The sequence below is a fragment of the Trachinotus anak genome, unplaced genomic scaffold (genome assembly GCF_046630095.1).
Source record: "Trachinotus anak isolate AG129_WGS33_773 ecotype Australia unplaced genomic scaffold, CSIRO_AGI_Tana_v1 ptg000015l, whole genome shotgun sequence".
Taxonomy (NCBI): domain Eukaryota; kingdom Metazoa; phylum Chordata; class Actinopteri; order Carangiformes; family Carangidae; genus Trachinotus; species Trachinotus anak.
In genome coordinates, this window is record NW_027273866.1 from 13,747,717 (window position 1) to 13,761,097 (window position 13,381).

At 41.1% G+C, this 13,381-nt stretch overlaps 2 protein-coding genes across 9 annotated transcripts in view; both read left to right on the forward strand.

Moving 5' to 3' along the window:
* galnt16 (UDP-N-acetyl-alpha-D-galactosamine:polypeptide N-acetylgalactosaminyltransferase 16) overlaps positions 1-1,670 on the forward strand; it is a 37,793-nt gene extending 36,123 nt beyond the window's left edge. For both annotated transcript variants that reach the window (XM_071498003.1, XM_071498004.1), the window contains exon 15: positions 761-1,670. In XM_071498003.1, the coding sequence (XP_071354104.1) occupies positions 761-904 (144 nt within the window). In that variant the 3' untranslated portion in view covers positions 905-1,670. The remainder of the gene's footprint in view (positions 1-760) is intronic.
* A 4,073-nt stretch (positions 1,671-5,743) lies between these two features.
* numb (NUMB endocytic adaptor protein) overlaps positions 5,744-13,381 on the forward strand; it is a 40,805-nt gene continuing 33,167 nt past the window's right edge. For 3 of the 7 annotated variants that reach the window (XM_071497512.1, XM_071497510.1, XM_071497513.1), the window contains exon 1: positions 5,746-5,909. The gene's annotated coding sequence lies outside the window, so the exon portion shown is untranslated. Of the gene's footprint in view, positions 5,910-5,949; positions 6,387-13,381 lie in introns of those variants that run through there. The other 4 variants (XM_071497509.1, XM_071497511.1, XM_071497507.1 and 1 more) reach the window with 3 other exon arrangements.

Sequence of the window (13,381 nt, forward strand, 5' to 3'; positions counted from 1 at the left end):
TTTGTATTAAGTCTTTATGTAAAATTAATTATCAGATTTCATAATACATAATATAGACACACTCATACATATATACTTATATATGTGAATTAAAAGTCAAAAGTAAAAGTACACATAACACAGAAAAATGATTCACTATTACATATTACTTGTGTGAAACTAATGTGAAAGTAGCATTTTGTGTGTGGCGCTAGTTTGACCTATTCTATATACCACTGGGTAATTTATAGCCATGCATCATATTTTATACTCTTTTGTGTATCTAAAATCTTTGGTACTTTTGTGTCTAAACAAATATATTTGGTAACTAAAGCTGTCAAAAGAGTAAAAACAACAATATTTCCATCTGAAATGTAGTAGAGTAGAAGTATGAAGAGGTATGAAGCTGAAAAATTAAGTGGTGTAAGTTTCATTCCACCACTGCTGAACCTGGTAACAAATGGAGCACATGCAGGACGTTTTATCAGCAAAAACAAACAGTTTCTTCCCTTGTGGGATGGCAGACTGCCGTGCACCGCAGCCTGCTTTTCTTTGATTTTTCCACTGTGAGTAGAGGAGGTCAATCACTCGTCTGATTACTGTAATCCAGGTCTGACTCACTCCATTACTCACTACCAACATGAACCTCCTGTGCTGATACCTATCATTCATGTGCAGGAAGCATTACACAACGCAGAACACATGAGGACGTGTGTGCTTTCTATAAAACTAAATGGCAGAGATGAATCGATGTTTTTCCATTTTTTCTCTCTCTCTTCAGAAGTGGAAGCCAAAAGGCACGGCTCTGCAGCACATGGTCAGCGGCCTCTGTCTGGACAGTAACACCCCGACAGGTCCTCCAGTCATCGCACAGTGTCGCCCCCAGATGGCCAGCCAGACCTGGGAGCCTCAAGTTATCACCTGAGCCACAGCTGATGGGGACGAGGGAGAGGGAGGAGAGGAGCAGATTCTGGACCCGGCCTCCAGGAGGACTCGGGGGGTCACATCTGCACACTGTCTGTCGCCTTGCTGGGGGATATAAGGAGTGAGAACTGTACTTTTGTAATTTCAACTTCAAGCTCCTGCTCATTGTGTCTCAGTGACAAGACTGTCACCGACAACATTTTTAGGCCTTGCTGAGCAAACCATCTGAGGTCCTTCGTGTACAGTGCTTCATCCTTCCAGGATGCTGCAGTTCTTCTACATAATCTAAGCTTTTCACTGAAAACTGTTGCACATCTCACTTTTTCATTTCTGTATCTATCCTGGTCAACAATTTGCTTAAAATTGGAATAGTGTGGATTGCCTCAGAACAAACGAGCGCATACTGTACTGTAGCAAATGTGTTGAGGTGCACCTGACCTACTCTGAGTCAAAGTCACTGCTTGTCTTGTTGCCTAGTCTTAGGTTCAGGCATGTCTGATGACTGTGTGGACCAGGGCAGCTTTATCTATAGCCAACTAAAATCTGAAGCTTTTTTTTAATCTTTATTGCTGAATAGCAGTCTTGAAAGCACCATGCAAAGCGCTGTCAGGAACATTATTTATTGTTTTGCATGGTCAGACCCAAAGAATGTTTTTTTTCTGTCTCTCTACAAAGTTTTATGTAAATATTTGAAGCAGATAATGGCTTGGGTTTTGTGTAAAGTACTCTATATGTTGTTTGAAAAATAAAATGTGGTAACAAAGAAATTGTTGCTCTAGTCTGTGTTGTAATATTGTGTTTGTTTGGTCTTGAATGTGATTTTGAACCATAAACACACGTCAAATACCACCAGTTTCATCACTTTAAACAACGAAGACTCGGACTACAATGAGTCACTTTGTAAATTCTAATAAACAATAATAATGTAAATACACGAAATCCTGACTGGCAGCTAAATTTCAAATGTTTCAAACAAGTAATAAAGCAAATGTTAAGAATTTGAGCAGTGTAGTTCTGGTATTGTCAGCAGGTTCGTCTGTTGCCACCTCTTGAGGCCACAGTGAAATATTTCAATATCTATCATAATGAGACTTTGAGATTAATGCTAATATTATGCTAGCATGCTATACACATACTTACTATACTAAATGTAGGCTGCAATACGCTTTAATGTTACATACATACAAACATATTATCATGCTAACATTACATTTTAAATATCTATGTACAATGTAAACGAAACCTGAACATTATAGGCATCATAAAGGCAGATTTTATGGCATATATCACATTAGACTGTGCTGGTGTGTAATGAGCATTACAGCCTCCTGTTAGTCCTCATGCATGAATTAAGGCTCTGCACGGGTGTTAGTAATTAGTCTGGCAAATTTGGCCTCTGCTCAGGTTGAATATGGCCAGTGAGGTTAAATAAGAGCTGAAAAAGGTGGAAGTTCTACTGTTCTAACAGGTGCAATGAAACTGACAGGAGAGAGACGAAGTGTCAGTCTGTCACAGTCTGTGCTCTACAAAGACGCTGTTGGTATAATAAATTGTTTTTGTGTTATAAATACAGTGGAAACTTCTTTGCAGCTTTCTGTCTAACTCACCACAAATAAGGGTGACAGCTTGATAATTACCACTTTGAGATTTGAGTTCAAACATGTCATGAAAGCAGATTTTAAATAATGAGGTGACAAAACTCAGCCACAGACGAGGTTTAAGGAAACGTCCCACCCACACAGTCCTGAGGAGAAGGCTAATTAAGCGCATTAAGAGAAAACTGTGGCTGTGGGAGGGCGTCGTGAACATGTCACATTATGGGATCTACCCCCTGTGACCACAAGGGGGCAGGGTATCCTAACAGATGTGTGAGAGGCTCAGCAGCAACATTTTATGACTCTGACCTTGACAGGCTGATGGATGGGCGATTGTTGTAAAAGAAGGAGTCATAAATAAGATTGTGTTCGAGATAATTCAGAATAAAAGGAGAGAGGCAGTGAAAAGGAGACGGAGATAATGTTTGTGTGTGTGAGAGAGAGAGAGACAGAGGGAGATTCACAGCTGGTGCAAAGAAACACATTGGCATGACAATAATCACAGTAACAGGCTCGACAACTTTGTTAACCAAGCTTCTTTTTTTTTCTTCCCTTTGTTGGTTTTGTAACCTTCAGTGCCACAAAACATGCTACACTGCAGATTAATAAGCTTGGAAGCTATGTGAGGAATGCAACTTAATGCTGATAAACTTGTGGCCTTTTAAAGGGGCCGAGGCTTCATTAGCAGGGTGGGTCGAGTGGGGGTGAACATGGCAGACGCTGGACAGAAGACAATAAAAAGTCTGATTTTTAAATACAGCACAGTGAATGCCAGTCGTTAAAACATGTCTGCCTTGGCCACAGTTCAAGTGCTGTAACAGATATTAGGAAAATCACTTTTAGGATCTCTGGTGTGGAAACAGGAGGTGCGTTGAGACTATGGTGTTATGCTAATGGGCTTTTAAACTATGTGGTTTCATGAGTTCCTTCACTGGCCGGGCTTATTTGCATATCAGCCAGATACCTGATATATGATGAAGTGTTAGTCAGATGTCTGACAGATACTGGATGCCAATGGAGACATGTAAACCAATACATTTACACACACACACACACTTTTTAGTTAGTTTTTTTTCGTTTGTTTTTATGAACATTACCATTATATCCTCCCATTATATCAGCTTTAGTTAAAAGTTCTCTGTGCATTATGATTTTACATCCAAAGATCAATATGATAAACTTAAAACTTGATACATTATTGATTAAACTATCATACAATACAATATGCTCGTTATTTTCTCACTTTATCGATTAGATGCTTGTGTATAAATCGCCAGAATGTAGTGTAAAACATTTTATCATTATTTCCCACATTCAAATGTAAGGTCTTCAAATGTCTAAACAGTCTAAAAGATCAGGATAATTATTTTACTATAATCTGTGATGAAGCATCAAATCCTCACTGTTCAGTAGCTGGAACCAACAAATGTTTTGGTCATTTAGCTTTAAAAAATTACTAAAATGATTATTCAATTATCAAAATAGTAGTCTAATGTAAAATCAAATTCAAACTAATACAAATATAACACACTACTTGCACATTAATGCATCAGTAATAATGATCCAGCAAAAATACTATAAATAATAATAATGTAAACAACCCATTATTCATTGTAACTTTTGATACATCACATACATTTTATTTTACTGCATTGTACTGCTCAAGCCTGTTTACTCTAGTGGTTTGCAAACTAGGGGTCGGTCCCATCCAAGGGTCACGAGATAAATCTGAAAAGTCGTGAGATGATTAATAGGAGAGGAAAGAAGAAAGACAAAATCCTGATACACAAATCTGTCTCGGACGTTTCGCCAATCTTTTTTATTTTGTGAAATATTGGAGAAAATAAAACCATGTGAGACGTTAACAGGGGAAACTTCTCTTTCATCTGAAACTGCAAACAAATCATAGACATCTGAAATATGACAAGGGGCCCCAACTAAGCACTGATTTATTATACAAGCCAAAAAAGTTGGAAGCTACAGTTTTATCTCGAGAAACATTATATTTTATGAACTCATCGTGTTTTACTGGAAAATTTAAATCAGAAAAGAAACTAGTAACTGTAGCTGTCAAATAAATATAGTGGCGTAGAGGGAAGTTCAACATTTTGCTCAGTTATACTCAAAGTACAAGTACACAACAACACTGCACCAATGTGCTGTGCTCGAGTAAATGCAATAAGTTACATTTCACCACTGGCTATCTGATCTAATACTTGTGTACTAAGATCTAATAAGTCTTAGTACTTCTTCCATCTCTGCTGGAGCCTCACTACGCACTCATTGCACCCGGGTATTACATTAATCCAGTGTGTAAGGAGCAGAGACAGAGATTCCAGACGTGTGCTCATCTTTTACTCAAAGGAATTCAGCGACTGGAGCAGGAAACAAACAGCGAGCTCAGCTCTGCAGCTAGTTTTCAATCATTTAAATGATTTAGTTTAATCCTATAATGTCAAACGCATCAAATTTGATACAAGTATTTCTGAGACCTATTGCATCACCTTATGGTAAAAACTTCACTCAAAACCCTCTCGTATCCAATCTGATACTTGTCTTCCAACCCCTGGTGGATTTTTATGATTTTCCAGTGACATTTTCTGTGAAATTTTTAGTAATATTCTAACATGAACACTTAATCTGTTGAAGCAAGTTATAATTACATAATGTTTTGCATTTTAGTATGTAGTAAAATCGTGTATAAAATTTGGAAAAACCTATATGCAAATATTTTTTTGTAATTTTTTTTCTTCCAAATTTTGTGAAAGGTTCCAGATTCAAGAAATCAGAATTTTCTGTCCATTATTTCTGGGGTCAGGCATCACAGGGTTAAAATATTTTATAAATGTATAAATTAGTCAATTATTTTTTGACAAAAATCTCAAATGTGAGGATTTGCAGCTTTTCTGTGTCATCAATCATGATGAACTGAATTGGTCGGGCAGAAAAGCGTTTTTGTCACATTGCACTATATTCTTATTCTTTATAGATGAAATGATTAATCCAGAAAATTACCTGCACATTATTCCAGATCAATAATGAAACTAATCTTTATTGCAGCCCTGGAAACATGAGTCAGATAGAGGAAGAGTTAACCCCTGGCTGTTCTGCGTGATTTGTAAGAAACGCAGGGAAAGCCCAGTTTTGATCCAGGTCGCATCATCGTCTATCGATCACCTCCGATCGGCGGGCGCCGGCCAATGAGGTGGCGCGGAGGCGGTCCGTTGCTAAGGAGGAAGTTTGGTTGAGTCTCCGAGTAGCAGCCATTCAGCGGCGGTGGCTGAAGCGATTGGACTGAGGCGGCTCTCCTGCGCTTTCTGTGGAATTTGAATTATTCCGGCACGGCACGGTTCGTGATACACAGGTGACGGCATTAGCGGGGCGTCTTCTGGGTCGCAGCGGTGATCACAGGTTAGTAACGGGTGTCTTAATTAGCCTGCCCGGTGAAGCTTGTTAGCTCGCCAAGCTAAGCAGCACTAGCTTGTGTGTGTGTGTTTTTCGGATGCGGCACACGCAGCTATGTTAGCTCCGCGGCTCTTAGCTCCCCGCACACCCAATTACATGGCGTTAGCCCGCTTGCTAACCCGACTGGATAACAGAAGGATCCATACGTGAGCTGTGAAGCCGTGTCCCACCTCGGATATCGGATATCGGAAAAGGGTCTCTGCCCTAGCGAGTGAGCTATGAGGTTAGAAAGCTAGCTAACGTTAGTGAGGAAGCTAAGGATACTCAACTTACCTGGTTAACTTTAAGGGATCAACGTTACTCAGCAAAATAATGAATCCAACTCGGGTCAGAAACACGGGATAGCTTTCAGCTATTTGACACATCATTTTCAGACTGTCCCATCTGTGCTGTGTGTGGTATGGATACACACGGAGGCTGACGGTGAGGACCAGCGTTCATTTGCACTTTATTTTAATGACTTCGGGAAGTTTGTGAAAATGTGTCCGGCTAAAATTTGAGCTGGTGAAACACGGACAGCTCATGGATTCAGCACTCAGCCATCAGACAGGTTGATTGCCCTGAAGATATAAACGGTGACTCACAGACTTAACCTTCTGAATTTTTGTGAGGTGTGATAATGTGGCCTAGATGATTCTCTTATATGGTAATGATATCATTGTTGGAGCTTTAGCCTGTATGCGAGTTTACTCCCCAGTACAGCCACAGAGTAAAAGCTTTCCATCCCTGTCCAGATAAACATCAGTGGTCAGATTACCTTCCACATGCAGACCTTACCAAGATAGCTCCCTGAGAGATTGAATGATAGCCACAGCAGCACACTCATTCGGCTGAAACATCCTGTTTATTGGACAGCAGTCACATTGCCATGATTATCCATAATCTTTAAGTCATTACTGAGATTTTTGAATTGAATTAATACAAAGATATGAGATATAGTCTGTTTATTTTACTGCATTAGCTGTGGTGAGCATTGTTATGCAACTGTTTTGTAATGTTACTTGAATGTCATATATGGTATTAACTATTTTGGCTGTAAATTATCTGAAAATAGTAAAAAAACAAACAAAAACAAGCCCATTCTATCGTTCTACAGCCAGATGTCATGTATTGATATTGCATATTTTATCCAACCAACAGGCCATAACCAAAATCTGTTCAATTTACTACCACATACAACAAAGAAATGCACCAGATCCACACATTTGAGAACCTGATCCACATAAATGTTTGGTCATTTTTGTTTGAAAGTAACTGCAATGATGAATGATGCAGATTAATTTTTGTTGATTAAATGACTAGTTACTTTAGCTCTAATGTCACACTCTATTTATGTTGATAGTACATGGAATTTCTAACCATCTGGACATTGTATTTGTCTTTTGGAAAGGAATTTGATGATCTTTCCCATACATAGAGAGAGGAGGGATTTAGGAGTATCTCTTTTTCCCCCCCAAATTTCGAAAGTAACTAATGGTTTATCTCATCTTACAGCATAAGGGAGGTAAGATCGGCTATTTGCCACCAAACCCACTGGGCAAGTCTGTCGGCTGTTTGAGAGAGGGGGAGAGTGAGAGAGCAAGTCTCTGTCCAAAGCTTTGTGATTCACTCTGTGGGAGAAACTAGCGTTACTCTCAGCAGTTCGCCCTGTTCTCAAAGGAGAGGCCTTTTCTTGGCAGTGAGCTGTACATGTGAATGCTGAGTAGTGATGCAACACGGGGAAGATAACCTCGCTGTGCGATGACGATGCAATCAAAGGGCTTCACTTTTGTCCCCTGATAGCGGCAAGATAGCCGAGCTTCTTGCTGCTCATGGTGAAAGCAGAGTGAGTGTCGGTGTCCGCTCAGCTTTCAGTGCAGTGCTAACTGAGGCAATATGAGATGACAGGAATGGGAGATATGCTTCTGTGTCTCGGTTCTTCTTTTTCAACATCAGTCTGCATCAGGGCAATCTGTCTGTGCCCATCTCTTGACTGCTCACCTGTCCTGTTTATTTGTCATGTTAATCCTCACTCGGGGCTGCGGTTTAGATGCGGGTCATTGAATGTGCTGGTGGATACTGTCATCTATAACCTGTGCTTTTTGTCAACATCGTACATCACTAGAAGTGTGGGCACACCAGGCACGTTTGGAATGATTTCATAAATTGCTCAAATGTTTACTCATTCCGTTTGATTTGTGTGGGAAGGTGAGAAGAAGGACATGTCAACTCAGGTGCACTGAGATGCCTGAAAATTCAGTTCTCTTCTTAGTTAATAGTGATATTGTTCAGTGCAAGTGAGAATATGATCAGAAATTGTGTGTTGTTTTTTTTTCGATGGCATGAATCTCAATAACAAAGTGACAGGAACTAGAGTTGGATTTGTTTTGACGCTCTCCTCTGCCGAAGAACTAAACTCGTGGGATGATGGGTTACTGAAACACTTCAATAAAAGAGCTGCTTGCAGTCAAGAGATTATTACTTACAATCCCTGGTGCACTTGTAATTGGACAGCATGACTCAGGATGAAGTGTGTGCAAAAGGGCACGAAAGTAAATTTTGCTGCTATGGTTAAGTGGAGAGAAAATGACTTGTAAAATGCGCAGCACCCAAGGGAAGTTTGAAAATTATTCTCATGATTCCCTCAGAGGACAAATGGTGTTGCGAGCATCATGAACATCTAGGTCCATATGGCAGATCCACACCCGCAGCTCCATATTCTGAGCTGACTGGGACTGGATCCAGCAGAGACACTCTGAGAAGATTCAACTAGAGGGGAGATTTTACAATCAGGATCTCAAATGTGCAGCTGACCCCGTTTCAACATAAGTAGCCTAAAATAGGTTCTGTGGAACTGCAGAGTGGGTTTGAGCCTGTCTCTCTAACATGTTTGTTTGTGAGCAGCGTAAGTACGATGTCCTCTGTCACAGAGGAAAATTGTTGTTGGCCATGACTTTCTCACAGAAACAGTAAATTTGGAAGGTTTGTTCCTCAGTCTGATTGTAAACAAGTCCACATGTTCCAAAGTTCAAGACTGAGGAGCATCTTTGACGAATGTACATGTGCGCCCACAAAACTGTCTGGTTAAATTAGGAAACCGGATAAATATTTATTGTATTGCTCTGACTGCTCTTAAACCCCAGTGTTTTGGTTAGTACAACAAATTTCCCCCAACAAACCCAAAAGCAGATCTCATGCCTTTATCTGCACACTATTGTATTCAAACAGCAAGCAGCCGCTAGCAGTTATAAGCATATAACATTTTTACACAAATAAAAACCTGTAATAAATCTCTCTGCAGTTCACTGGCAGGAGTATATTTTTCTCCACAACATCAACAACCAGTGTTAACCAGATTATCACCAATCTCTTTGCCTTATAAAGGAAACTGAGTTTTGCATTTATATCAGTGTTTGTGGCTCTGTTACTACAGTGGATTTACTCCCCCTGTTTTATACAGTCTACACAGTATTTGCCTGCGTCAGCACTCATTTAAAAAATGGAGAACAACAGTGAGAAGGTGGGTGTTGCATGGTGTTTTACTGCTTTGAACAGTTCTTTGAGTGTCCCCATTTGGGACAATATCTTTAGCTCTTAATTAGGTCCAAGGGGCATTGAGCTCCTCATTTTGCCCAGGCTGTTTAAACTGTGGATTAGACCTGGGAGGGCTGTGGTGGTGGTGGGAGGGGGGTGGGGGGTCGGGGGGTTGCGTCACTGTATGCAAGGAGTTGCCTTTCAGGTTTGCGTCTGTATCACTCCTCCCTGGGTATAGTATGGGCTCATGGACTCTTTTTGTCTCACTGGGCCCCTATATAGAGTGATACTTGAGCCCCCTGGGCTGGAAAAGCTCATGCTTTATTCAGCCCTCTGATCTCTGCTTTAATTACGAGTGACCCAGGATGGAGAGACGGGTGGTGTACCTCACAGGGTGGGAACTTTGTAGCAGCTGCTGGTACCAGTCAGAATGCTAGATGTGTACACCTTTTGCAGTTTTTTTTTTTTTTTTACCTCACAAAGACACATTATTTATAAAACAAAACACAAAGATTGACCCAAAAAAATCTAATATAAAGTAGTGAATCTGGTCTTTCAATTTTGTTTTTCTTTTTTTCTACAAGCCATTTTTTTGGCAAATGGCAGTAGTTGCAATTATTTTGGCTTGTGAGTAAAAAGTTTCCCACCCCTCCTTGTTCCTCCTGCCTTCCCTGTCCATCTTCTCTACCACATTTTTGTCACTTAATATCCTCAAATTTTAATTACCTTTACCTAAACCGTGTATAACCTGTGTGTAGAAGGCTTTACCTGCTGCTGCGTTCATTGTGTAATTAAAAACTTTGTCTGATGTCGCACCTTTGTGAATCCCACTTCTCAGTTCCACTATTGTGACCATCTCACCGTGTGGTTGGTGTAATGACTCCCTGTTTCAAACCCAAGTGACGCATTTGCGTGTGTCTGTGTTTATGTCTAATGACTCCCTGTCCAGAGCACGGGTGACACCGATGCCATTCCCTCACATGTTGCGCACAATTTCCATTTACATGGCTACAGTGACAGAGTGTCTGCATGCTGTTCCCAGTATAGTCTCAGTGTAGTCCCAACCTTTCTTGGCTCCGCCTTCCACCATCACTCTGGACATGTATCAATGTTGCCGTGGCACCGCTTCCCTGGTAACCACTACAGCAGTTGCTGGGTGATGGAGCGATAATAATAAGACCCAACAAAGATTTCAGAGTTGTTTCCTCATTTCAAAGAGAAGAATAAAAACTCCTCCTATTAACGATATTGATGCGCATACATTAACAAAAGCACACACTGTGGAAAACACGAACATCAGCGTGTCTGTTCCAAAACATGCAGATAAGTAGGAAATGCATTTCAAGATCAGCCTCAGACAGCAAACTGCCTTAGCTCGAAGCACGTGCTGTATGAGCTGCTATTAACATGAGAACATAAGAATCTTTAATAATTACAAGGGCTGCAAGATTTGCAATTATTTAGGAAGATATTAAGATTGTGATATGAGTCACGGTTTCAGTTGCCATGATCGTTTTTGTATTTCATATTCTTTGAAAAATCTAAAAAATTATGATTATGTGTTTTTTTGTTTTTTTCCCGTTGGGGTTTGTACCAAAAAGCAGTTTCCCTTACATCTGGACAATATGACACATTTTACCTTTTGTCAAAAAAAATGCAGCTCCTCTGATTTTTTTGCAGCTCTTGTGATTTGGGTATTGCACTCGGCCATATTGCAATTTTCATTATATTTCGATTAATTTGTGCAGTCCTAAGAATGACTTTTTGCCAGCTAGGAGCTACATTTTTGTTGTTGTTGTCTCTTTTTGGAAGCCCTGTCATGTCTCACTGTGTCTGACATGAATTGACCTCAAACCCCTGAGTCACCCCCCCCCCCCCCCCCCCCCCCCCCCCCCCCCCCAGCTGGACTGGTTGTGTTCACTGACACCAGTAGTGACCATCTTGGATTACAATAGGTCCAAAGTAAAGTATAGAAGTAGAACTATACAAAGTGGCTGCAATGTGTTGTTTTTCACATGTGTGATATTAGTTGTATGAAATGTATAGTTACAACTTTTGAGCTGTAGCATCAAACTGTTTAAAATCAGATTTTCTGTTGTAATTCTAACCAGGCTTTGTACTGAATCTCAATATCTGTGGTGTTCTGACAGAATTGTGTCTGTAGCATTGATTGAAAACCAGCAGCTAAAGTCTGCACTCCATGATTGGTCAGGTTTTTGCCATGTTTACATATTCTTTAAAAAGGTATCTCTTACTTGACTCATGATTTTGATAAATAATGTATCAAATGAAGGACAGTGTTGGTAACAAGACCAAGTTGTTTTAAATTGGCTTGAAAAGATGTCATTAATATCTGTCTTTGATCAAAATGTCCTCAAAAACATGCTCTCCTCCCCCAGTGCTACAGCTCTCCTCCCTCCAGCCTCACTGCTTTGAGCTCAGACTCTTCTGCTGACTCGTGGTGTACAGGGAAGCTCCTTCTGGCCCATATGGGTTTCTTTGGACCAGCACTGACTGTTGTGTAACTACAGTGTGTCTGATCCAAAGTCAACTGGCTACTGTGTTTCTGTTTGATAGCAGTTTGCAATGAGTAGGCAAAAGACTGAGCACAAAAATTCAGATTCAAGGCCGATGGTGTAATCGAGTTATTTTCTTATTGCAGCAGTGACTGAAGAGTTATTGTTGTAGCAGTGTCTGAACTGTTTCGGGTCACTGAATTGTTGACAATGGAGGGAGGAACAGCGCAGCAGCCAGCGTTGTAGCCTGGCCTAATCGATGATGAACGTTCCCCAGCACAAGAAAGATGTCAATTATTAATGAGCTGAATATCATGTTCTGCCTCAGGTGCAGAGGCCAAGTTTTTGTTTATAAATCTTTGCTGCTCGCTTGCATTTGTGTCAGACGCCAGACTGCTGGAAAAAATGTTACATTTGTGTCGGACGCAGTTTGATTTGCTTTCTTTGTCAATCCACATTCCTTTCACATACTGTAAGTCAGGAACAGGTAGTTGAAGCCTTGTTCCTGAGGAGAAGAGGGTTATCAGTGTTTCCTGTGTGTTGCATCACTGTGCAGCAAGTGCTGCCTTGAGCACTGCAGCTTTTTGTTTACCACAGAATTACAGAGACAGGTGTGTGAGCAGCGTGTGTGTGCACTTTAGTTCTACGTATGTTGGGTTGTAGGGACAAGGGAAAGTGTGTGGGGGGTAAAAAAAAAAAAAAAAAAACCAGAAGCATGTGCAGCAGGAGGTTCACACACCCCACACCAGTGCACCATTCCTCCACCAGCAAGCGGTCTGTGGAGAGGATGTCTGGCTTGTGAGAGTGCCACTGTGCTGAGTCGACAGGAGGGGAACAATGGCTTCGCTGTGCTGCCTGTCTGTTTGGCCGCCTTCATGCAGCATTTCAGCGAGGGGCACCGCCGGCTTTTGGCTCCGCAAGCCTTGTTGACCAGGCCTTTGCCTGCTGGTCACTGACCCGTTGTGGCCACAGTGCCTGCAGCTCGTCAGGTCTCTGAGGGCTACCGATTATCCCACAGTAATTGGTGCCTGGGCTCTGGCTGATCAAAGGTGCCCAGCTGATTGTGGAGCCCTGGTAATTTTCCATTCTCTGATGCTCTGCAGTCCATGCCTACTCGCCTGTTCGTCTGTCTTCCTGCCTGCCCAGAGCCCGTCTTTGGCCAAGGAGGAAAAGGCTTGATGTCTGTCGGCTTTATTATTCCTCCTTGTCTGGACACAGATGACAGGGCTGGCCTGTCCTTCCCTCGTCCTTTCAAAAAAAAAAAAAGAAAGAAAAATAACACGTCATCCTTGTTAGATCAAGTTCATTAATTTACCAAAAACATGCAGAATGCAATAGATAGATAGCTAAGGTCATAAGTTCAAGCCTGGAGCCAGTGTGTCCAGCAGC